General features: G+C 36.5%; 1 protein-coding gene across 3 annotated transcripts in view; it reads left to right on the top strand.

Annotated features, from left to right (window-relative positions):
- The window catches only part of LOC121316683 (PH and SEC7 domain-containing protein 3-like), a 126,096-nt gene that overhangs the window by 73,518 nt on the left and 25,684 nt on the right, over window positions 1-26,894 (top strand). For all 3 annotated transcript variants that reach the window (XM_041251745.1, XM_041251753.1, XM_041251761.1), the window contains one exon: window positions 4,008-4,097. In XM_041251745.1, coding sequence (XP_041107679.1) covers window positions 4,008-4,097 — 90 coding nt within the window. The remainder of the gene's footprint in view (window positions 1-4,007; window positions 4,098-26,894) is intronic.

The following is a 26,894-nucleotide window of genomic DNA, read 5'->3' as shown; positions in this document are numbered from 1 at the left end:
TTATAGAGCCTCCAAACTTTGGAATGAGCTGCCAGCACATATGAGGGAAGCTGAGACTATCTGTTTTTAAAACAAGACTAAAAACACATTTGTTTGAGATGGCATTTTTATAATTAATATGTATGTATATATGTTTTAGTTTTTATTGTTGTATCTGTATTTTGTCTGCATTATATATATATATATACACACACACACACACACACACACACAGCTCTGGAAAAAATTAAGAGACCACTGCAAAATTATCAGTTTCTCTGGTTTTACTATTTATAGGTATGTGTTTGGGTAAAATTAACATTTTTGTTTTATTCTATAAACTACTGACAACATTTCTCCCAAATTCCAAATAAAAATATTGTCATTTAGAGCATTTATTTGCAGAAAATGACAACTGGTCAAAATAACAAAAAAGAAGCAGTGTTGTCAGACCTTGAATAATGCAAAGAAAATAAGTTCATATTCATTTTTAAACAACACCATACTAATGTTTTAACTTAGGAAGAGTTCAGAAATAAATATTTGGTGGAATAACCCTGATTTTCAATCACAGCTTTCATGCGTCTTGGCATGCTCTCCACCAGTCTTTCACATTGATGTTGGGTGACTTTATGCCACTCCTGGTGCAAAAATTCAAGCAGCTCGGCTTTGTTTGATGGCTTGTGACCATCCATCTTCCTCTTGATCACATTCCAGAGGTTTTCAATGGGGTTCAGGTCTGGAGATTGGGCTGGCCATGACAGGGTCTTGATCTGGTGGTCCTCCATCCACACCTTGATTGACCTGGCTGTGTGGCATGGAGCATTGTCCTGCTGGAAAAACCAATCCTCAGAGTTGGGGAACATTGTCAGAGCAGAAGGAAGCAAGTTTTCTTCCAGGACAACCTTGTACTTGGCTTGATTCATGCCAAAGCTGCCCGATTCCAGCCTTGCTGAAGCACCCCCAGATCATCACCGATCCTCCACCACATTTCACAGTGGGTGCGAGACACTGTGGCTTGTAGGCCTCTCCAGGTCTCCGTCTAACCATTAGACGACCAGGTGTTGGGCAAAGCTGAAAATTGGACTCATCAGAGAAGATGACCTTACTCCAGTCCTCTACGGTCCAATCCTTATGGTCTTTTGCAAACCTCAGCCTGGCTCTTCTTTGCTTCTCATTGATGAAGGGCTTTTTTCTAGCTTTGCACGACTTCAGCCCTGCCCCTAGGAGCCTGTTTCGAACCGTCCTCGCCGTGCACTTCACCCCAGCTGCCGTTTGCCATTCTTTTTGTAGGTCACTTGATGTCATCCTACGGTTGCTGAGTGACATTCGAATGAGTTGGCGGTCATCCCGGTCAGTGGAGAGTCATTTTCGCCCTCTGCCAGCTGTAGCTTTGTTGTCCCCAATGTGTGCTTCTTGACCTTGTTCTTATGAACCGCCTTCTTTGAAATTTTAAGGATGGAAGCAACCCGACGCTCACTGTATCCCTCTGCCAGTAAAGCCAGAATTGAACCCTTCTTTTCCTCACTCAAAACTTTCCTTTTCAACTCTTTGGGCATGGTCAATAGTTATTTTTTTATTCCAATTACTTTTGAGGTACTTACTAGCACTGTTTTGCCATCCAGCTGGTCCTATTGCAAGAGGATAGTGATGAACACAGGAGTAGTTTTTATACTTTTCCTCGTTAAATAAGATTTGGTTCAGGTGATCCCCTAATCAGTACCTGAGGTGTGCCTGTGTTGGAATTCAACAGACACTGGAATGGAATGGCTGACATACATGTAGAGATGCTGATTTAAGAAAAATTTGCAGTGGTCTCTTATTGCAGTGGTCTCTGTAAATAAATATATGTGTGTGTGTGTGTGTGTATATATATATATATATATATTTTTTTTTTTTTATTAGTTACTGGTGTATACATTTTGTATTTCTTAAACTTTTTTCAATCTGACATGTTTTTGTTTTTATAAATTTGACTTTTTGCCCTGTAAAGTGCTTTGAGATACACCTATATGAAGGGTGCTATATATAAAAAAACAAAAACAAAAAAACTTTGATTTTATTTACTTTGGAAGTTTACTGGTAAATCTCAAGAATAACCAAGTGACTTTGGCTAATGACAGATTGTCTCATTTTCATACATTGTAAGTCCTGTGTGACTCCAAGTGCCACAAGAGTCTACCGTGCTGCAGTGAGTAAATATATCTATTCAGTGCCTGTATTTGTTATGTTTTGTGCCTTAACCAAAGTGATTTTCTGTTGAAAAAACAAAGGTACTAAATGATTTAATTTGCATTAACAGAATGTTGTTTTTCATTAAACTACTATGTAATTGGAGTACAATATCCTTCAACACTATTGTGAAATTTAACAGAATGATGGTTATTCTTATGTGGATCACAATATTGTTCAGTACCATGTTGAATTGCTCAATCTGTGCATTACTGTAAGCTCGTTAATGATTATTTTCTTAATGGAAAATGTGTATGCAGAAATAAATATATTCTTCGTCATTAATATTTTTTGTTAATGGAACATTTGTATGCAGAAATACATATATTGTTGTACCACTGATTATTTTGTTCATTGACAATTTCTATGCAGGAATAAATACATTCTTCGCTGATATACCTGCATTTACCAGTACGCTTTGGTAATTCATAAGATTAATTGGTTTCTTCATAATTTCGAACATGTTGACATTTACTGGTAAAACTGTCTTTTACGGTAACATATACAGTCCTGTTCTAATTCCATTGCTGTGTAGCTTGTTCTGATATGTCTTGCCAGATAGAACATGTGTTACCACCCACCTACAATCCCTGTTTATGTTAGCTGCACCATCACTTTCACAAAACACTGAAAAACAAACCGTGTCAGCATAAATGTCAGATACTGTACCTACAAAATGAAACATGCATCATCAAATTTGCCTTGGTGCTTGCAGGCCTATTTAGATTACAAATTAAACACATGCAAACTTAAAAATGATTTAACCCACAAATTAATGTTATTAAAACAAAGAGAGGACATTACCAAATACCTTGCAAATCGGTATTTCTTCCTTATTTGAAAAACAAGCAATGTGTTTCAGCTTTTGCTGCTTGGTATTGATTTCTTGACTAGAGATGAGACATTCTGTATCATATGGACCAGTGAACTCCATTTGTCCAGCTAAGATTTCCACCAAAGTTTACACAGGGGTGTCTACAGGGGGGTGAAGAAAACGTTATTTCAGTACACGTTTGAATCGAGCTCCGACATTGACCTGACGTGGTGACTTGCACAAGACTTTAATCTAAAGGGCCGTACATCTGGACGAACAGTTAGCCAGCTAAAATTGTGTATAAAATGTTTATTTCAAGGATCGGTATTCATTATGTTCGGATATTCATTCTAATGAATTTTGAAGGCTTTTTACAAAACTAAGATTATGTGCATAACCCAATGTTCTCAAACACACGCAAGACACCTCTCAGTTCAACATGGAGGAAATAGATGATGGTCATGTGGGACTAATTCTAAACAGGCAGGGCAGTGAACTGTTTGACATCCCTCATGCTTTGTTCATATTTAAGACTTTAGCTAGTTACATACTGTAGTAGACAGGGTTCAAATGTTGGCCCTTTATGATTATATTTTTATTTTATCCCCCCCCCCCCCCCCCCACCAACTGCAGGATTTAATAAAAGAGATATACTTTGGGCCGTCTGTGTTGATTAGGCATTCATTCATTCATTCATTCAACATATTGTGAAGGTTTTGGTTTTACTAATTAATGACATGTACCCCTATTATGATGGTCCTGGTCCAAGTAAAACGAAGAAGTTGGAAAATGATAATAGGATTTACTTTTTTGCATATGCTATTTTAGTATCAATTCAGTATCTGTGTAACACATGTGTTTATTACTTTTAGACTCTTCCAAATTTACAAAGAATATTCTGCTCTACCACAGTATTTTTGTATTTATATGACCTCCGCGCTCCTTGCCAAACAGAAGTGACACTGTTCCTGCATTATTTCAGAATATTGGAAAGAAGATGACGTGCCAGGAGTTCATCACCAACTTGGATGGGCTGAATGGAGAGCAGGATTTCCCCAGAGATCTCCTTAAGGTAGTTACAGTATTAATAGTAATTATACATGCCCTCTATAGTAGAGGATATTTGTATTAACTACTGTAACATAACTTGCTGTTTTATTCTCAGTTGTCTACTTAGTATGTAAACATCTACTTTCATAAAGACTTGTAATAGATTTCTCTAGTGTTTGTGCCATTTTTATTTACATTTTGTTAGATTCCTTAAATTTGAAGTGAATGAAATATATAAAGATTTGAAACTGTACTGTATTTGTTGATCATCTTCCAAGGGAAAGTGGAGAAACAATATAAACGTGTGTAGTTTTAAGAAGTAGTTTTTAAAATATCTGCCCTTTTGTGGTAATAAAAACACTTTGTTCCTGTCCACCGATTTACTTTTGTCTAGAACAAATTAATAGCTCATAGTACTAATACACATTATTCGTGAAATGTCACTGTAGGATCCGCTTTCGTCGACAGTTTCATTAAGATAATAGCTTCTTGCTCAACTACTTTGTGCGGCAACCGTAAGTTAATATTGATTATGCAAACATTTGTAAAGAAGTTGACTTGCTTCCAGTTTTAATACAATCTGTATGCAATCTAGAGTCTTCTGTAAGAGTATTTCTCTCCTTTCTATAGGTGTTCTTTTGCAGTCATGCACTGTACAGTATGGGGCTAACCTTCATTTTAGTCTTGCGTCTCAAAAGATGTCTCATTGCTCTCAAGGATGAATAATAGGGTTGTGTTTGTTTCTAGCTGATAATGCCGCTGAATGTATGTGGGAAGGGATGATGTTATTGAAAGCCGCTGTGTGAACAATTGTGCATTCAAACAGTGTTAAATTGGCAGTTTTCACTTGGTTAATCTGTCCTTGGTTCCATTTTTGTGTATATCAAGTGGCAATAGCAGGGTACAGCTGAAAGCTGCTCAGAAATGACAGGAGCCCGGAAAACAACCCTGTTGGTGCTAGCAGCCAGCTGGTTAGGGAATAAAGGTCTTTAGTGCAAAAATAAATAAACAAATAAAACATTTGAGGTAAGCACATGAAAAAGTTGACCTTTTTCCCTAACCAGCTTATCTAACTCTCCTTGGTTTGTGTTTCAGTGTGTAAATCTGCTTGTTCAAGGTGTCCTTGAACTTGATCTAATAGGACAGCTGTACTTTCTCATGAGCTGTTCCGTTTTTAGATGATGAAAACCTTGGCCCTGCATTATTTTAACTGCTGGACATATCGGAGAAGAAGACATTTTCACATTTCATGTTTACAGACAATTAAGCTTCTAAAGTGCTTGATTGGTCCAATTAAGTAATTTAGGGGACATTTATAACAAACGCCAGGAGGACATTGGCCCTCCAGGACCAGGATTGGGCACCCCTGCCTTAGATAATGCTCCCAGGAATGCATTTTGCCATGGCCCTGGAGACTGTATTTCCCAAGCCAACTGCCTGTTTCCGCTATTCAGGGTTGTTTTCAGCATTAATGCATACTTGAGAGGGAGCCTCTGGCAATACCCTGGTGTTGCCACCTGATATAAAGGAGATCAAGAATGTTTGCAGTAGAAATCTGAGAAAATAAATACATGGTAATAAACGTCAGAACTTTGTGTATACTGCGTGCATCACACACCCGGACACTGTGTGGATTTGTTCAGAGGTCTGGATATTGAGGGTCATGGCTTCTCCTGCCAAGTAAGATTAAAGGGATCTGGCGTATAAAGATGCAGTATCTGCAAAATGGAAAAACGACCATGCTGCTAGTAGCTCCTGCTGCACTGAAAGTCACAGTGGCAAGTTAGCCACCATTATCTTGTTGTATTTTTCTTCACTTGGCTTTATACTTTGTGTGTCCTATATAACTCATCCCTGAATTCTAACTTGGCTGTTTTTCTAAAGTGAAATGTTTTTAGTCTGATGTGCAGTATTTGTTGGCCTGGCTCTGGGAGTGTGTTAAAAGACAAACGCAAACGCCCCAGTAAAAACAAATTCCATTCCATTATGTCCATTATTCCTAATTATTACATGGCTACTGCCAATATTAACTGGCATTTTGTAATTTATTTTATTGACTTCATTTTTTTATTTTAAATCCATTCCAATTCCGACACACATTTTTAGCATGATTCCTGTAAAATGTCCTCGTCTTTCTGAACTTCACATATGAATGTAGAGTTATAAAAAAAAAAATATTACATATATAAATTATATTTTTTTCCCAATTTATATATTTTAAAACTAGCCTATATTGCCAATGTGGGAAGGCTATATGTGGAAAATATTAAAATTGTTACCTCAAATATTCCTGTCATGATTATTTTAATTTAAAAAACTAAACTAAAAATCCTTACTGCCTTCTGAAATGTGTGAGCTGCTTAAATAAAGCATAGTTTGAAGCTATGTTCATCAGGGAAGTGGAGACTTGTTTATTTTTCAGAAACATTAGTTTGTTTTGTACTCCATCTATATTTACTATACAATGTTTACCACATTCATTCCAGCTTGATGATCAGCCCATTCTATCTAGCTAATTAATCTGTAAGAGGGGCTTTGCAAAGCAGAGGGCGAATGAAAGAGTAAACACTGTGAATACAGTATGTAATTCTACTTACAGAGCTGATGGGTTTAAAATGTTATTTTGTGATATTTCTATGAATTGATCGTGTAGGTTGTTGACCAAAAACTGTCCGAATACTGGTCTGGCCATTGCTTTGGGGTTTCTTTTAATATGGCTTCCTAAATGTTACCTTAAGACCAAAGCCTGTTTATTCTGAACAGATACAATCTGATTCCACACATCAATGCTTGATCTACTATGAGTGAGACAAAAGATCACATTCCAAGTCATTGGGGTCAGGTTTTGAAAGCGTTTGCCAAACTGTGGTATGCACGGAAAAAATGTTACCGCTGTTAAATATTCAACAGTACCTATGAGGAGGTTGTATCACATATCCCATTTGGGGATCTGATCGAGTTACAAACTGTAATTTGCTAGCCATGTAGTGATTGGGGTTGTACAGCATGTTAGCGGGTAAAGGTTAATATTTGCATGGGAAATTAAGTATCAATCACTTAATGGGTATGTCTTTACCCTCATCTGTAAGCTCGTTTATTAGTTGTAGTGGTAGCCATCGTCGTATCAGGCTGGAACACGTCCTGAGTTTTAAAGATCTGGAACACCTGTTAATCTTGACCAATTAAGCCAATAATTGGGGCAATAAAGTAACAGAGCTTGGCTGAAACTAAACCAGAAGCCCTGCTGTAGCTCTCCAGCACCTGGGTTGGAGACCCCTGGCATCCCATACATTGTGCGCATAAATGAGCAGTTTAAAAAAATGCGCTCATCTGGTATGCTAGAAACAGAGTTGTAAAGCAACGAATAATGGTTAATGTTGTGGGATAATTCATACTTTTAAACTGTGTTCCTATGTTCAATATTATCAATGTAAAGAATAAGCATAAACTGTACAATCTCAGTATAAAATCTTTGGGTTTAATTGTATTTTTCCTCAATTATAAATAAAGGCTCAAACATTTTCTGAGAGTGTAGGCAATCTCTAAACTCCTAAATTTAATTTTGTCCATTTAATGTTAGCAGCATTTATTTTTTCTTAATGCTCCTAACATTAACAGAGAAAGCCAATCTAGGTGTTTAGAGGTTGCCTACCCCAAGTGTACAGAAGACTACACCGGAAGCCCAGCCCGTGTAAATTGTGTGTGTTTTGTTATTTTTGTATTTAAGTTTGGCAGGGATAGGGTTAATTGGAAACCCTTGTGCAGAATGTGGCTGGAGCTTAATTGATTGATTGAGGATCAATTAAGACCAGCCACATGCTATATAAAGGGAGTCAGATCCTTTGTTTGGTTAGTTGAGAGGGAGGCTGAGTGCAGCAGGGTGTGCTAGCAGTCCAAGCACCACGATAGCGCAGCTTGAGTGCTGTTTTTGCTGTGTTGTTTTTTCAAGTGTTTTTGTTTAACCCTTTTATTTGTGTTTCTGTATTGTTAATTAAAAGCATGCATCAGTACTAAAACTGCAGCTTTCCGCCTCTGGGTGTGCTTCCTGTCACCAGCCTTGGCCGTGACGCTATCCTGTCACACAGTGCCGTAAGCAGATATTTTATTAAAACATATGAACCCGCTTTATAGCATGATTGCTGTGCAGTCAGAATTTCTGATATAAAGTGGACCATGATATAAACCAGGTTACACGTTTGCCTATGACAGCACATTACGAGTGAGAGGGGAAAAGAATGAAAACTAACAGTGAATTAAAGAGCAGTGTTTTAATACTGTACATTTAGTCATTGTTTACATTTAAACCCATGCATATAGTTTACTACAGGACACGTACATTGTGTATCGTTAACTGGAACTAAACTGTTTGTGTCATTATCTAAAAAAAAGGCATGAATTGTGTCCATATGTATAAGACTGACTGTTAAAGAAGAAATATTTGGTGTCGTTGGTGTTTTGTAACAGAGTCTGTATCCCGTGACTGCCCACGCAGAATTTGTTGACAGGCTGCACAAAATGTCAGTTTATCAGCCGAGATGATTATTGGTTGTTAGCTGCGTTGGAAATTTTAATTATATCCTGTGGTTACTTAGTAAAGCCCAGCCAAGCAGCATTTGACAGGCTCCACAAAGCGTGACATTAAGAGGGTTTGTGAGATAATATTAAGAGAGGTAATTTCTCAAAGAACCTATGGTGCATGGCAAGTGGCAAAAATCGTGATAATAAACAGGGTACGATATTAAGCCAGGTGATATAAAGCAGGTTCATCTGTATATACTGTGCTAAATGTATGGCCGATCCTACTGTAACTATAATGATCATCAAACTATAACCTACAAGAAAAAAACTCTGCTGTAAACAAATGCCTTGACTATTCAGTGGGCTCCTGATCCTTATCGCTTAAACACATTGAAGCTGGAAAACTGATCTCATGGCCCAGGCATCATTTGATCCCCTTTGACTTTCTGTTAATATTTACAAGGAATAATATAGATGTTGTAAAAGCCATCACTGCTACAATAATGTTGGTGTAAATTAAATAGGGTAAAGGTAAATAAATCTGTTGAATACAAATAGAAAATGTCAGCGTTTCATTAGAGGTTGGTTTTCACAACTATCCAATTTTAAAGGTCATTGTATGGAACTGCAGTTGTACTGTTAAGTCCGTTTTTATTATTTAGAATTTTCAGATTTATTTAAATTTTTCGGTTTTAAAAATCTGCAGTTTGTTTTTTGTAACTCTCTTATTTAGAATTTTCGGATTTATTTAGATTTTTCGGTTTTAAAAATCTGTAATTTATTAGTTAGTTTGTTTTTTGTAACCACAAGTGTTTGATACATTGACAGCAATGATGAAGCTAGAAATGCTTGAAAAAATATGACAAAAAAAACAAAAAACTTTCTAAACAGTTTTAATCAAAGTGCTTTCAGAAGAAAAGGGTACAAATTAGCACAATATTATAGAAACAAACTAGGAACATTGTACATTTTAAAAAAGTGTTTTTTAGTAGTTTCTTTTCAACACAAGCTGAGCTATAACATATATTTAATTATCATTAAACAATGTAAATATGTTGATTTATTCTAATTTAATAAAAAAAGGCACTTAGTAATATTTTCCTGAGAACTTTGGAGAAAAAATGCAGCAACTAGACACTACATTCTGCAGTGGTCTTTACAGTACTATCTGCTCAGAATAGCTTAATTGCTTAATTTGTGCCAGGGCTTGTCAAGACTCAGACCCGAAACCTCTGAGTCTGCAGAGTCATAGCGCCGGTACCTCTAGTTAAAAATCTCATAATGCTTTCTATTTAAATTCTCAACACAGTTGTATCAAGTCTTCGAGTTCTTGCGTGCGCTGAAGAGAGGCGGTCCGCTGCCACGTTTGAGCCTACTTTAAACTACCTTACCATTTCAGCTTGAGTGCCTTTTAAGTTTTTTATACACAATAATTCTTAACGTTGGTATTATTGTCATTGCTTGCACCCAGCACCTCTTTACAAATTAAGCACTGCCCAAGCGATGCTGGTAGCTGGCAAGTGAAGTGTATGATGGCTAAAAGGTGCAAAAATTGTTTTTTAATGCGTTCCCATGATGTGTGTTTCTTGAAGCCTCTTGTTATACAAACACTGTTCAATGTAATTTTTAAAACATATACATATATATTTTGTGGTAATATCCTTAGGTGCCTGTGGCAAAGTGCCCGCCCCTTTGTGTATTTTCCATTATATGTTGTGTGTTAATGTTGGTGTATAGTCATTGGTACATGGGATATAAACGGGTCTAACACAAGTGTTTAAAATGTATATTTGTATTTAGGCACGAGGATTGCACAGCACTTCGCATGCAAGTAAAAAGTAATAATATGTAAGCACAGGGAATTACACTTTATTAATTCACGTGCCGTTGTACCGCGACTTCAGTTGAATGATTGATTACAATCGAGTCTCGGTACAGCTGCATAAATGCAGCATGTTTTCACCCACTCGGGGTTGGGTTTTCGGTGAGTGGAGAACGGGTTTGGAGACGGAGGTAATAAATAATAAAATATAATAATGTCCTGTGTTTTTGTGTTTGTTACAACCGTTTATTTTCTGGCTGTCTGTTCATTAAATGCTGAGTGAAACCATTCGCTCAGCTCCACCAAACTCCACCTCTCTCTCTTTGTTTATTTCCTGGCTCTGTTCTGACGCCACCCACTCCGGCCGTCTTTGTGACAGTGCCTAATTAGTTATTTTTTTCTTTTTTTCTTTGCATTCCGTGATTCCATCCATGTTCTTCGCAACGCGGATTTCATAGACCCCTAAGACTGTGTTGTTGACATTGTTCAATAAAAAGTAGAGGACTCTTAGCCAGTAGGCAATGGATGTGTGAGAAGCCTGAGCAGCGTGTAGGTGAGCAATGCCTAACTGTACAACATGAAGTAGAGGCTGTCAATAACTCATTGCACTGCTCACTGAGGGGCGACCACAACGTCTGAAGACCTGCTTTTTAATAACTACATAATGGCATCTTAGGGAATTAGCTGTCTTGCTAATATATAAATATATACAGCCTTTGAGAAATTATGTTGTTGTTTTTGTTTAATAGTAGTACCTTAAGTCCATTTATAAGAAGAATATACCATAATAACAGTATTATATTTTTTTAAAGATATACAGGTAACCAAAATAACATTTTCATTTAGATTACTTTTAAGCATAACTTTAGCATTTAAAGTTAATTACAAAAAGTGAAAAAATAATTAATTGGAATAAAGTAAAATCATACCCACATCATAGGGTTATTAGTTGTAAGATAATATGGTCATGGCTGGCTGTATAGAAAATGCCTATCGAAGAAACAGATTCATTATGAAATGAAATAGTTTTGTTTAATTTATTTGGTAATGACAGTGCTGGACGCCTTTCATAATCCATTGCAGTTCATAGTGCCAACAATATGAAGGGCTTGATTCTTTCTCCTGGATGTGTCAGCCCCAGGCTGCATTATGCGACAAATGGTCAGTAACCTGATTTTTTTTTATGTATTTACTCAATTAAGTTGTTATGCCTGGACTTTATCAAAACATTACACATCTGTAAATATTATGCAGAAGACGTATGTAGCATACAGTGCCTATAGTAAGTATTCACCCCCCTTGGATGTTTTCACAGTTTGTTGTGTTATAACCTGAAATCTTGATGCATTTAAATGGGATGTTTTTTTTTTCCTTTGATTTACACAACCTACTCAACACTGAAGAGGCAAGGGAATTTTTATTGTGAAACAACAGTTAATGAAAAAAAAAACGGAAATGTCTTGGTTAGATAAGTATTCACCCCCCTGAGTCAATACTTGGTAGAACCACCTTTGGCAGCAATTACAGCTGTGAGACACTTGGGGTAAGTTCGTCCATTCTTCTTGGCAAAATTTGTTCAAGCTCTGTCAAGTTGGATGAGGATCGTTGGTGGACAGCAATCTGCAAGTCTTGCCACAGATTCTCTATTGGATTCAAGTCCGGGCTTTGACTGGGCCACTCTAGGACATTCACTTTCTTGTTTTTAAGCCACTCTGTTGTTGCTTGGGGTCATTGTCCTGCTGAAAGGTGAATCTCCATCCCAGTCTTCAGTCTTTTACAGACTGAAGCAGATTTTCCTCAAGGATTTGCCTGTATTTAGCGCCATCCATTTTGCCCTGCCGATGAAAAGCATCCCTGTAGCATGATGCTGTCACCACCATGCTTCACAGTAGGGATGGTGTTACCTGGGTGATGTGCTGTTTTGGGTTTGTGCCTGATATAATGCTTTGCATTTAGGCCAAATAGTTCAGTTTTTGTTTCATTGGACCACAATCTTTTGCCACATCTTTTCAGAGTCTCCAAAATGCCTTTTTGCAAATTCCAAGCGGAATTCCCATCTCAGCTATGGAACGCTGTAGGTCTTTCAGAGTTATCATTGGCCTCTTGGTAACTTCTCTGACCAATGCCCTTCTTACCCGGCTGCTCAGTTTGGGAGGACGGCCTGCTATAAGCAGATTCTGGGTGGTACCATATACCTTCCACTTAATGATCCAATTGACTGTGCTCCAAGGGCTATTCAATGCCTTTGAAATCTTTTTATACCCTTCCCCTGATCTGTGCCTTTCCACAACTTTACCCCAGAGTTGTATTGAAAGCTCCTTGGTCTTCATGGTAGTATCTTGCTTTGAATGCACTACCCAACTGTGGGACCTTACAGAGACAGGTGTATTTAATCTGAAGTCATGTGAACCACTTTTATTGCACACAGATGGACTCCATTTAACTTATTGTGTGAATTCTGAAGACAATTGGTTGCACGTGAGTTTATTTAGGAGTGTCGTAGCAAAGGGGGTGAATACTTATCTAATGAAGACTTTTTTTTCAGGTTTTTATTTTTAATTAATTTGTTTTTTCACACATTGAAAGTGCTGAGTAGGTAGTGTAAATGAAAGGGAAAAAAATCCCATTTAAATGCATCCAGATTTAAGGTTGTAACACAACAAACTGTGAAAATGTCCAAGGTGGCTGAATACTTCCTATAGGCACTGTATGTTCATTTTATCCAAAATGTAAACAAATTGTTTACTTTTTTAAATCGGATCTTGTTCAATCAACAAGTTATGTTAATTAAAATGTACCATAATGTAGATTATGTTGATACTTGTTTTCAAGCAGGGCATACCATAGAAGGCTGAAGCAGCAAATAACCCATTTGATATTTAGTAGTATGTCTTTGAAAATACTTTGAGCTGCAGACTTTCTCCTGGTGACTTCACATATAAAAAGTTAATTAAATTCAGGCTGCTCTTTGTTCTTTATAATGACTTAAGCTGATTGAGGGTATATATAATATATGTGTTTATTGTTGAGAAAATCTACAATATAACCCTCAATGTTTTAGTCTGAATTGTATATAACTACAGGTTTGTTGAATGCATGAAACTCTTTGTGTTTTCTAATGCATCACTCCTCCTGAAATATTTGAAGATGTGTTAAATGTGAAATTTCCTTCCTAATTTATTTGAAGTATCCATTAGCTGCCCTGACAGTTGTGTGGTTAATATAAGAGGGTGTCCCAAGTGGCAGATTTTTGATGAAGTCAAATAATAGTAAAGGAATGCAAGGAGTAAAAGAGTAATGAAAGTTCAGAAATATGTAATATGTTGTGAACACAAGTTGTTAGTCACTCTTCTATCTTTCTTAGCTTCTGGTGGCAACAACAGTCTGGCAACAGCCATCTGAATATCTGTTGACTAGCATGTATCAGTAGAAATTGATTTCTTGAACCGAATTGTTTATTCTAATTTAGTTCCCTTATGTGTTCAGCCAGTGTCAATCACAGAATTGTGTCTTTTTCGTGGGCCATCATACTGCTGTTTTCACGTCTACCTGCTGCAGGGGTGCTGAAAAAGATTTGATGCGTGTAAGTCAATGTTACATTTAAAACACCTTAACCTTTTAAGGTACAAGCGACAAGAGTCCGACAAATAAAATGATGCTGCTGACCTTCTTATTTTTGCAATGAGGTGCACGAAACAGGGTTTAACATTTACTGGCAGGTTGGTTATGGTTATCTAAATGGTCAATTTCCTTGTGATACTTGAGTCACTCTCAAATGTATTTTAAGAAGAAACAGTTTGAACAGCTACTCAGTTCCTTGTGTTAATCAGAAATCAAAGCTAGATAGACAGGGTTAAATTTAACCGTGTAGTGTCTTCGAAGTGACATAGTTTCTTGAAAGAAAATCCACTAGCAAGGTTAAATTCTTGTTTCTTAACATATTCTTTCTCTACTGTACTAAACATTTAGCATTTGCAATCACTTGATGTGGATTATACAGTTTCCATTTGCAGTGGATTTGTATGGGAGATGGGACATGGATGTAATAAATCCACCTAAATCTGTTGCTGGCCTCAACATATATCTTAACCGTATTTTATTTTTAAAAGCAAGTTAAATGATTATTATTGTCTATGCTAAAATATTTATTTACTTCTGGTAAAGTTTGTGCTATTTCTTAACAAAGGGCTTAGTTTAACAAATATGTGTATTAGGATCTATATTTAGAAATAGCTACATTTTTTCTTGCTCTGACTTTCAAGACATGCTGTAGCACCTGATTGTGCTCCATGGTAGCAAAATGCAGCATCTTGGCAAGGGCACTAAATCATTTCATTACTGTGTTTGTCTTACAGTTTTATTAATGTTCTGATCTGGAGCCAAGAAGTATTATTTAGACACGGGGCCAGAGATTGAATATTCTATTCATTATACAAATAGCTAGAGGTAATTGCTCATTTCAATGAAGGATTGCACTGTTTTTTGAATGACTGCACAAGTCAGCAGCAAGGAAAGGCGAGGGCATATTAACTGCATAAGAAACAACAAAAGTAAGTGCTTTGTTGACTCTCTTAGCCTCTATGCTTTTGCATTTTAGTTATTTGCTCTAGAGATTTCAGAACTGTTAAACAAGGTTGTGAACCCTCCAAATACTGGCTTTAATGTTAGGCAAGGCAACTTTAATAGCCCGGCAATTCATGGTGTCAGACGTACGTTGTGGACTCTTTGCAGACCTGTAGCATATACACTGACACAACTTGCTGGGTTTCTTTTATGGCATGATAGATGCCTCTGTTAGTATAGTTGTTTCATCATATCAAAATTTGAATACTAAATATCCACTCCAGGGGGGGAGGGCTAAAAACACTTGGTGTCGGATATACTCGGAGAATTGTATTTTTCTGGCATAGGTACAGAAACATTCAGATTGCTCTAAATTAGGAAGACAATGGTAATGAACTCTGTTTATCTTTTAGGTAAGACTTAAATACTTAATGTACAATTCATTACTTTAAAATGACATACATTAGTTCTGAAATAGGAATGTTTTTCTTCAGTGTCGGACGTGCAAATACTATTTTAATTAAAATAAAAAATATATATATATTTTCCAAGTATCATACATTTTCCTAAGCTGTCAATGGGAGGGTTAATTTTTAAAAATATTTCAAGTGGTTGATTCTATATATTAAGCCTTTTGTACATCTACAGTAGATACTCTGTATTGATAAATTCTAGTAAAACAGTAATAGGCCTTATTTACTTAATTTCACAGTTCAAAATGAGGTCTAACAACTAAACAATGTTTAGCTGGAAATTAAAAGATGTACTTAAATGCCCAAAGTTAACTTCCATTCTGACATACAGTATATTACATAGAGGATACATGAACAGTATTGTAACCTATTGTAATCTGAAGTCCAGTACACCCTAATGTGACCTGCTTCTCTAGAGCCGGGAATGGGGTTGTGAAAGTGAACGTTCCCCTATTTCAAGCAACTATTGGAGCTAATCTAACTCAAAGTACAAAACTGCTGTCCCCTATTTCCTGCAACTACTGGAGCTTCAATCTTCCTAATTACATCCTTTTGTAAGTATATAATGTGTTCAGGAGTATCTGGCTATTTCCATTTTGTTCCAGATGGGCACATGGCATTGACTTTCTGGATGGATGTGTTGACCATCCTCTTTACTCATCTTGGTGACAACTCCTGGAAATATGTTGCCATTGTACTTCACTAGAACCCAATCCCCTACCAAGAAGACTTATTTGCAAGAGATATCCTCTTCTTGATTTGGTTGACTGCTGGACTCATCAAGGGTCTCATCCAGATCTTTGTACTTTAATTGGCACCGCTGTGAAATGACTGGAGTCGGACGTTTCAGCTACAATAAAAGTATACTTTCCCTTTGGTCGAATGCTGTGAATTTTTTGAGTATTTGGAATTACCATGGTTACTTCCCAGTGAGACTTATGCATATTCCTTTCCTTTTAAATTTGCTCTCTTGAGAGCTACAGAATATTTATTCCTGGATTTTCTCTCCTTCGCTGCTCTGTAGAAGGCAAATGGTGTTGTTTGACCACTATGAACATAGCGCCAAACTGATCTTTTCACTGTTCCTCCAATCCCGTCAACAACCCCTTTGCCATGAGATGTTGCGAAAAAATGCCAGCTCACTTTGAAGCTGAACTTCTCCTCCCACAAATACAGGTTTGAGAAGAGGAACCGCTGTTTGACTTGGGAGCTAGCCCCACCTGAAAAGATCTTTGACTGCATGGTATTTGTTCTTCAGTGATTTCAAGGATATGGATCATGAAGGTGTTTGCACTCAGTTTGCTGTTGTTCAAATCATCGGACACAATAACAATGCTGTTCTTTTCTTCAGGTTCTGTGGAAATTCAAGCATATGATGTGAAGAGAGTGGCTTGATTTGTGGCTCCAGTGAACTGACTGGATTTCATTCTGATCTTTCAGGGTAGAATTTTCAGCAAAATCAACTTGGACAACTATCTTTGAGAGTATGTGACATAATGTGCTTGAGGTCTATACTTATCAAGTTCATCCTTGCAGTCATGACGCATCACTGACTGTCCTTTCGGGGAAGGCTGATATGTCATCTGGGAGGCCTGGATGGTTTCAGGGCAAGCAGGAGGAGACTTACATTTTCATGGTACTAGCAAACGCATACCGAATGGGGGATGTCATCAAAAAGTTTAACATTTTGAGGGCTCAAGGAACAAAACTTGCTACGACTGATCACCATCAAATTATCCTTAATATGTTTGGTATAATATATAAGCTATACTAAGAACCTTTCTGAACAAAACATTTAAAAAAAAAAAATTCCATCAGATTAATGTGGACATACTAATATTTCCTACTGATAGTTATCTTATCTTAGTGTGTGCTGTATTCTTGGATGAATGTGGATTATCACACCACCTGTTCAATTATGTGCTCATACCAGGAAGTTGAAAGTGATATATGATTGCACATGACCAACAGGTTGCAGTAATTAACACTTAAAATATGGTGTCGGATGTACAAAAACATGTAGGTCCGACACCAGGATTTCTGCTAAACTAGAGATTGTGGTGAGCAATCAATATGGTAAATATGTTGAGGGTACCATTTGTGCATTAAACGTACAGTATGAAATCGTTTCCAAACTCAAAGCAGGAGCAAACTAAAAAAATATGACATTTCAGTATCGGACGTACTGAGAGTCAGGCTCGTTGTAAACACATTAAATTTGACAAACTGGAGTGATGATGAAATTAGCAGCTTGCCCTTATCATTAAGCTCACACAGTCTGCTTTAGAAGGAAATATGAAAATAAATGTATTTTTCTTTAGTAACATGAAAAAATTGCAATTACTCCATTCATTTCCCACTACGTTTTGTAACTGGCAAGTAGGCTATCAACAAAAAAATGTATGTTTTCACCTATAATCCAAACATTTCTTTGGTAATGCTTTATAAATCCTAAAAGTAGACACATTTTCCTGTAAAATTGTTGTAATTTCACCATGATAAACAAAAATGATAGGATAATTTTAAAAAATGAATCCTTGGTGCGACATTCCTGTGTAATTGCCCAGCTGTAGCATGCTATAGGGTTAACAATGATAACTTGAATCCCCCCCCCCCCCCGTTATTTAGTCCCATCCCTCTCTCACAATAAGAGTATGTTAAAAGTGTTGACTTGTAATAATGACTAAGCTGGGACCATCAACCTCATGTTGCATGTAACCTGCTGTATTTGGACCTAGGTCTCCAGAGGTGAAAATCAAAAAATGCTTATGTTAGTAAGCACCACCGTAAATGTACCAATTCCAACATTAGAAAAAATCAGGTCTCAGTTAGGTTTACAACTGCCAGGTTTAATTAACTTTAATATAGATTGGTATTAAACCACCTTGTCTGTATTCGGTATCTTTGGACATATGTTGAAAAGGTTATTGTGCAAGTGAGACCTGGTAGTGTTATGTAGTGTACATATGGAAGGCACAGCAGTGGCTCGGCCAGACAGCAGGGCTGCCTTCAGTCCTGCTGTCTCAGTCTAAATTAAATCCTAACATTTGTAATGTCGGCTTCCATCTGGCTGTACTGATCGCTGTAAAGATTTAAACATGCCTGTAACTGTAATAAAGTGTACATATATGTGGGTTCAGCATGTAAATATTGCGCCTGAGAAAGTCACAAAACTACTAAACAAACTAAAGGCAACAAGTAGTGCGTTTAGAGTGTATCCAGGACTGTACTGTTGTAATTTAACACGGTGCGCCTTGAAATTAGGTACATTAGAGCTGTTATTTCTAAAACTCCTAATTACACCATTAGCCATTGTATATTATGTCACATGTAGGGGAGATTGGCTATAGATACCCAATGAAGATAATTTAGGTTTTAAGTAATTTAACACCTAGTTACAAATTTCTCTCAAATGAGCTCAAGATTGCGAGGAAACAATTGCACAATAAAACACACAACAATCTTTTATACATTTTATCAGACGTTTCTAAATAAAGTGCAGCACATCAATCTCGGTAAGGAATAATGGTTAGGCAAAATCTCAGTATAAATTTCAATAATAAGTGAAAGCAATACATTAATTGTCTAATTTGTTTTCAGTAAGAAGTAATTATGTTAAGTCAGTAAATATAATATGAATATGCAAGCAGGATCACTGTAAATATGAGTCAGTAAATAAATGAATATAAATTCAGTGAATTCTAATTATTAGGATATTACAAAATTGTTCTTAATTTGTTACCAATCAGTTGTCAAACATATGTCCTTTTAATTAGAATCACAGCACAAAAACATTTTAACACCCATTCATCTGTTCTTTAAGAAAAATAAGATTCCACACCCCTTATTCAAGTTTGTAGATTGCCTTGCAATAATTCTAGCTGTTGGCTGTAATTCACTTTCATGGAACATTAAAACTAGGCTTTCTTTTTGTAAGAAAACAATTTAACACACACCTTTTTTACATTACACCCATATCAACTTTTCTGCAAATATACATTTATTTAATTTCCCAAATATAATTTCTGTAACCCTTTTCTATTCTTTAGTTTAATTGGGAATCCTCAGAGTTGACGCAGTGCTGAGCATGCGTGACATCTTGTAGCGCGCTGTCCCCTTTCAGCCTTTGTTTAACAAAACATACATTCTTCCAGTAAATTTGACCATTCCCGGTAGGTCAATTCAGTCCATTAATTGAGTCTGTAACTCATTAGTTGTCCTTTTCTTTAACGCCAATCCCAGGTAGTGAAGTTATCTGTATGTTACTGTCCTTTAAACAATCTTTGAGTCATCTTCAAGTTTATTAATTATTGGGTGTTTTCTAGATGTTATTCAGCCCTTGCAGTCCAGTTATTAAAATCTCTCCTTTTTTCTCTGACTTACTCGTTCATGTTAGGAGCTGTTGGTTAAAAATATTATATGCAAGCTCCTTTTTTTCCTGACTTTGCTTGCTTGGTGTTGAAAGCGGTGTTGCCATTCAAGATGTTACCTCTGCTGTTTCCTTTCTCTGACTAACTTTACAAAACTCACTTTAAAACAGAGACAACCTCTTGGTTGCCCTTGAAGATTTCCACACTTACAGTATCTCCTATTGCTCATAATAACTATATTGAATTAGCTGCAACAACTGGCAATTCTAGGGAGTCAAACTCGATCGAGCCTGTGGGCCTCGCTTGTCAGTGTAGCTGTGGTTACCAACTTAGGCTCACTCCCTTTTACCTCTTTTTTTTTTTTTTTTTTTTTTTTAAACATTTTTGCGGATTCAATACAATTTAAAAATAAGTTTAAAACACAAAGAATAAAAGTCTACACTCCTTATCTATGCAGTTGTCATAGAGACTAGGCAAACTGCTTCCAGACCAATATGCTGAATGGTATTAACCTGTTCTGTTCCTACAACACTAAAGTCAACACCAAACTCCTAATGTACAAGAATCCTCATAAACCACATTATACCCTAGAAGGACGGTATTAAAGACTTCTAGTCAAAGAATATCACTAGCTTCTCTTAATGATTTAAACAAAGGACAATGTAAGTACAGTAGGTACTTAACCAAGAACAATCCAACAGAGATTCAACATTTTTTCACACAATACCATTTGGTGGACAGAAGTATGACTTAACCCCTCAACCAGTCATTAAAAGTTGTTGACATCTTTTTTTTGAGCTTTGGGGAGTTGACTTTTTAACCTAACGACTCATTAAATCCTAGGTAATGTAAGTAACGGTACTTAACATCTTGGTATTATATGCAAATTACCTTTCTGTAAATGCTGAGCTGCTGCTGTTTATCATTTGAACACATTTCCATAACATGGCAAAATAGATCACCAGAAGTGACCGGAATTGATGTTTAATTTAGCAGGGGCTGCTTGGAGAGGTCCCGAGGTGGATGTCATTGATTCCCTTTTAAGTACAAAGTGTAACTATTACAAATTGGGTGTTTACCCATAGATGAATGGTTGCGCTTCTATTTCAGGGAACCAGGGTTATGATAATAACCTATGGTTTTCTTCCCACACTGCATTTTCAATGCAGATATCAATCATTCTTCTATTTCCACAAGCATGATTTATTTATACCTATCTGTTTAATGTGCAGACCTCATTTAAATCATCCCTTAATCTTTAAGATTATTTTTTGCAAGTTAAACAAATGGGAGACTGTGGCAAAGTGCCTGCACCTGTGTGTATTTTGTGTTGCGTGTTGTGTGTTAACGTTGGTGTATAGTCATGGGTACACGGGATATAAACGGGTCTGTGAAACACACGGACATTTCTTGTCACCAAAAAAATATTTGTGTATCCCAGACAGTTCCTATATCAACCAGGTGCATGTGAAAAGTAAATTTGTTTGTTTCTCACAGTGGAGACCGCCAGTATACCAGAGATTAAAGTTCACTGGAAAGGGCATGTCTGCACTTTTTAATGCAGCTTTCCTAACCTTCTAGGCGGCTTTTAAGATTTCTGTACAACAAACAATAAGGATGTTTGACATTCAATTAAATATGGCTGCAGAAAGACGACCCTGGAATGCAGCTTTCGATTAGATACGGTAATTGTTGGATGTTGGAATGGTTTGACTCTGAAATAGTAATCTCAGTGTACCAGAATCATCCTAGTTCCTATCAATATTACATTTCTTCAATAAGTAGTTTGGTCATTTAAAAAAAAAAAAAAAAAAACACTTTTCTTCGTACAGGATGCTTGGTTGCAAGTGTACAGGTTTAGTGATAAAATGAAAGAAAGCAGAATCATACAAATGTAAAACCTGACAAGTAACACATAGCTTGTGGTCACTAACATTTTAACACAGCAGGAATTGTAGAATATTCTCTTCACATAGCTTGCTTGCTTAAAGAAAAATAAAGAAGGTAATGGCAAACACATCATTTTACATAAGTGACAGTGCAGTATTGGTTCGCATAGTTACAGAAGCTAGTGTGGAATTTGTTCTTGTATCATGATCATTTTAGTCGCATGACATTCTGTCTGACTGAACAGATTGTTTTGAGCTGAGCTACACACTAGAAGACCCTGCAACTCCTGAGCTCGTCAGCATCTGCTGTTTGATCATTCAGCTTCAGCCTGGCTGCTTTACGGTGAGTGACAGGCTGCTCGAAGCTTTTATTTGTGTCATCTCGCTGCAGACATTAATGGGCTTGCAGCTCGGCATCACAAGAGCAATAGTGTTGCTATTTAGAATATAAATGAATTGCCTGCCTGGCCATTGGCTCAGTGCATATGAGGGGGTGATTTTGTTTTTTTCTTTAACTCCCAGTCACTGACGTATGCCTTCCCTTGGAACTATCAGGCTGAATCAAAACACTAGTGGAAGATGCTAGCTGAGACAGCAACAGTGCATTGAAGCTGAGGACTTCCCTCTCGTCCAGTGCACACAAGGGAGTGCTGTTTGACGCAGCACATAAAACTCACAAGCCTCACATATATATTTTATTTATTTATTTATTTTTGCATTCCATTGAGTTGACTGTACAATAGCCTTTGGAACTGGTTTGTGGAAATGATTGGTGTGAACAGCGTCCAGGGTAGCAGCAAGATGCGTGTGCGACCCCCAGGCTCAGTCAAGTATGCCAGGGATGAGGCTGTCCGTCGACAGTCTCTTCGTTCCAAGTCTTTGAAAGTGTCCAGTTCTTCAGAATTTTCTGCCGGACACCACAAACAGAGCAAGGTAAAAAAAATTTAAAAAGTACCTACCGCAAATGTAAACGCTAAAAAATACCTTTTGCTTTGCTGCTTTCTAACATACTTGCAAGAAACACTAACTGTTGTGCTTTTTTTGGTAAAACATTGCAAAATTAAAAAATGGAATACCATCAAAATGAATGTGGTCATTTACATAGGCAGACTGATATTGGTAATTGTTATTTAAACATCATGTGAAAACCTATTTTGTGTTAAAATCCATGCAGAGTATTTAAGCTTATTATCATATATTTGCTGTAACCTCAGTATGAGTCAATCAAGCTAGAAGGTTATTTTCCTATAAGGTGATTTTATAGCATGCATATTTATGACTGCAAAATAACCACTTGTTGGCTTAGGATACAATCTGAATACCTATTTGTAACATGCTTGTGTATGATGATAGTTTTTTCTGCAATATGCATTGTGTATTCTATAGAGTAGAGAAACACTGCATTTCTGTTAATTACACTTTGCAAACCAGCGAAGGTTAATTGGGTTTATAGATGTGATGTATTGCTTTTATACTTTTCTTCATTTTCCTGAGGGTAGGCAGTAATGGTCAGCAGCGTATATAATGCTTTATATTTGAAACGTCAATAGTACTGACTCGCAGCCTGTGATTTGTCAATTTTGTTTCTTTTTTTTTTTTTAAAAGTGGTTATGATTCATGCCAGTAACACAAAATAATGTATACTGCAAGGTCAGTCGTTGAACTTACTCCTTTTCATCTTTTTTGTAAAACAATCTCTTTGGGCCAACAGTGAGTGCTGTTTTACCTATAATATTTCATGGAATAATAATAATAATAATTGCAGTAAAGATAATTTAATGTGTTGTATACCTCAAAGTATTCAAGTCAGTTTGAACAGAAGATTGATTTTGCACTGGCTAGAACTAGTGAGATTATGCAAATGTCAAAAATAACAAGATTTATTAAAATGCTTTTTTAGAAAGTAATAATACTTGTATAAACAACAGTAGCACCAGTGATTTAGTTTATCATCTAAAAAAATAGCCTGGTTTTATTGTGTGCTGCAGTGGATCTGCAAGGTTTTATTAAAACTGAGCTAGTCCTTTGCAGCAGTCATTTGCAGTTTGTTTTTGTATTTTAAATGTGTTTTCTGTGTAATTTCATTCTGCATTGAAACCTTATTTCTAGGCAGTTGATGGCGTTCCTCCTTTTTTTTGTTTTAAATATAAAAGTACTGCTTTCTAAAGTATCAGTTATACTCTACAATGAAGAAAGCTTACACTGAAGAGAGAACAGGTAAAATATGAGTGTGTAAAGAGGCTTTAAAGATCTTTGTGAAGGAGGGTAATGTAATGTTTCCATTGTTCTTTCCATTGTTAAGAATCCCCTGGTGTATATTGTAATGCATTGCTAAGCGAAATGCTTATTGTGTTACATGTTGGGTAGTTTAGCAGATGTGGCAGCATGGTAGTACTAACATAATTCATGACTTTGAAATCATTCCTACAGTGTATGTAAATAAATAATGAGTTCCTGTGTTTTTAAAAACCGTAATTAGCTCTTGGTTAGAAACCTTGCTTACTGAATTACTAACTTCAGTAAACAGCTCTCAAGTGAAAGCTTTGAATATATTCAGCTAGTGAAATTAAACTAATTAAGTTCCCCTACACTTTTTTTGTCAATTAATTACTTAGCTCCCCCATATTATAACCTTGTACACCTGGCAGGTTGAAATAATTTTGATACTAGTTCTAGATTACATTAGGTGATACAAAAAAAAGAGATCTTTTTTTATTCCAATTTTTTTATTCCAGTAAAAAATAAAGGGAACATGTACACATACGTATCCATAGATCTTGTTTTATATTTTTAAAGGCATGCAGTTTTTGAATACCATTTGCCTGCTCCAAGTGGCAGATACTTATTATTTTTTTTATATAACTGTATGATGTCCTTCCCAAATACTCATGTACTATGTGCTTATGAATTAGAGAATTGTAATGGGACAATCGGTATCATCGTGTAAGAAGTCATTCAAGTAAACACTTTTTTATCAGACCAAACCAATTGTGATATATACATACATACATACATACATACACACACATACAGAGGTCGCACTAGCTTTTCTGTTCATGCTTTCCTGAAACACACATGCCCAAAATTTTGTGTCCCATCCATCAGGTACTAAACAATCAGCTGATAACACAAAGGCTATACACTCCAGGGGTGTACATTTTGGTAATTTTTTTATGAACGTTTAAACTCTATGCTGTATCATAGTTTAAGCAATCTCTGTCTGTGTGTAGATCTACATGTGAGTACACTGTTCTTTACGTTAGTATAGACCGTTCCCATGACAACGAGACGGGATTCTAAGCAGTGTTTGTTGTCTATGTCAACGGGTGTTCACTTTTTCCTGCATTCCAATAACATCATCATAACAACATCACTGTCTGTGTCTTTTAAGCAAAGATTCTTGAAAATCTGTATATCTGTGTGTGTGTGTGTTTGCCTTTTTTTTGCCCATTTTTTTTTTTGCCCAGTACATCTCGGTAAACAAGCCACGGGTACTTCATCTCCCATTCAGAATTATAAGAACAGATTTTTTGTTTGCATTTTTCGGCATTAGTACTGTTTGCAACCGCTTTGGTCACTGTAGTACAGTAGTGTCAACCTAAGAGAACCCCCCTCAGGAAGCAAGCAAAGTGTTCTCTCGGAGTTGATCACAAGACAAAATATGACTCAATAAATAAATATGTATTACTTGCATGACGCACATGCATCAGCATATGAAATTAACTGAATAAGTAAAAGAAAAGCAATAGGCAAGTGTATGTTAATAAGCTATAATAATAAATTAACAGACAAACTAACATTAATAAACTGTCAAACTAAATCAACACAGCACCCCTACATATTTTACATAATACAGCAGCACTATACAAGACGTGCACATTATTTAACAGAATGGTGAAGCAACTCATCAGAACGGGAAACACTAAATTGCTCGGCGACTTGTGTCAGATTCCAATTTTTTTTTTTTCAAGAACTCGATCAATTTTCCAATTTTTTGTAGCAAGAGAAACAGCAGCGCATTTCGCCATTTTGTTTACATGCCATTTTGTAGAAATGAGGTGCACTCTTAGAAATCAAAATACAAAATGAGTCAATGATATGAAGGTGGTTCTGCAAAGATTTAATAAACCAATCTGTGTGCCTCAAGACACGTCGCTTTTGAAAAGACTGAATAAACCATTTTAATTTAAGTTTGATGATAATGAGTTATTAGGTTACAAAACCGTACTGTATCCATTGTGAACAAATCACTATAGATGTCAAGAAGGTGTTCTTTTAAGCGAAGTTCCTGTTTCTTTTAGCAAGAGCTTTTATAATGAGAAAAAAAGTTTCACTAGTGTGTTTCCTTAGGCAAAGTGTTCTCTTAAGTGTTTCGTGAAGACTACTGTACTTGAGCAGTCAGCATCTGACTGTACAAAAAAAAAAAAAAAACTGCTTCGCCATATTGTCACAGACACTGGTCTGGCGCCAGAAACGTCTGAAGCTGCATTCACACAGGACAGAGCGACGAGAGCGAAGTCGCCGAATGTCAGTCAACACCAGACACGACATGGAAATGAACCAAAAGACTGGAAATAAATACATGGCCCCGCCCGTGCATTCCTATTGGACACACTAGAGATGGGCTGTCCCTTTACAAAACAGGTGTTGTTTTGATAAAAGGCTACCACCCTGATCACCGGCAACTCTGGTCTAAAATGGACTAAACTGTAAAAGAGTTATTGAACATCCCTATATATCCAACAGTTTTATTGTTATCATTGTTATTAGTAGTAATTGTACAGTTGTAGTCATAGTATGTTTTAATTTTTTTTTTGTGGTACCAGTAGTAGTAGTAGTAGTCATCCGATTTGAATCTCCAGGTGGACAAATAGTACTATATTTCAGGGGTGCCCAACCTTTTTGCATGTGTGGGCCACATAGACCTAAGGGCAACCTTGCATGGGCCTATCAAATATATATTTTCATAAGATTTTAAAAGAACCGTATATATAGGTTCCAGTTTTCAATGTCTGCCAATTTAAAGTCATCTGTATTTATTTATTTGCGTTTAGCTTGTAAATGCTTGTTTCTGTGCACAGGACTGTCTCTTTCAAAATAAAATAAATAAACCAGAGTTAAAATGTCACACAACACACTGTATCTGTCAAATAGAACAATCATCAGATTGCCAAAGACAGACTA

This window comes from Polyodon spathula, chromosome 1, assembly GCF_017654505.1.
Source record: "Polyodon spathula isolate WHYD16114869_AA chromosome 1, ASM1765450v1, whole genome shotgun sequence".
NCBI lineage: Eukaryota > Metazoa > Chordata > Actinopteri > Acipenseriformes > Polyodontidae > Polyodon > Polyodon spathula.
The sequence above is the reverse complement of the archived record's forward strand: the minus strand, read 5'-3'. Positions and strand labels throughout refer to the sequence as shown.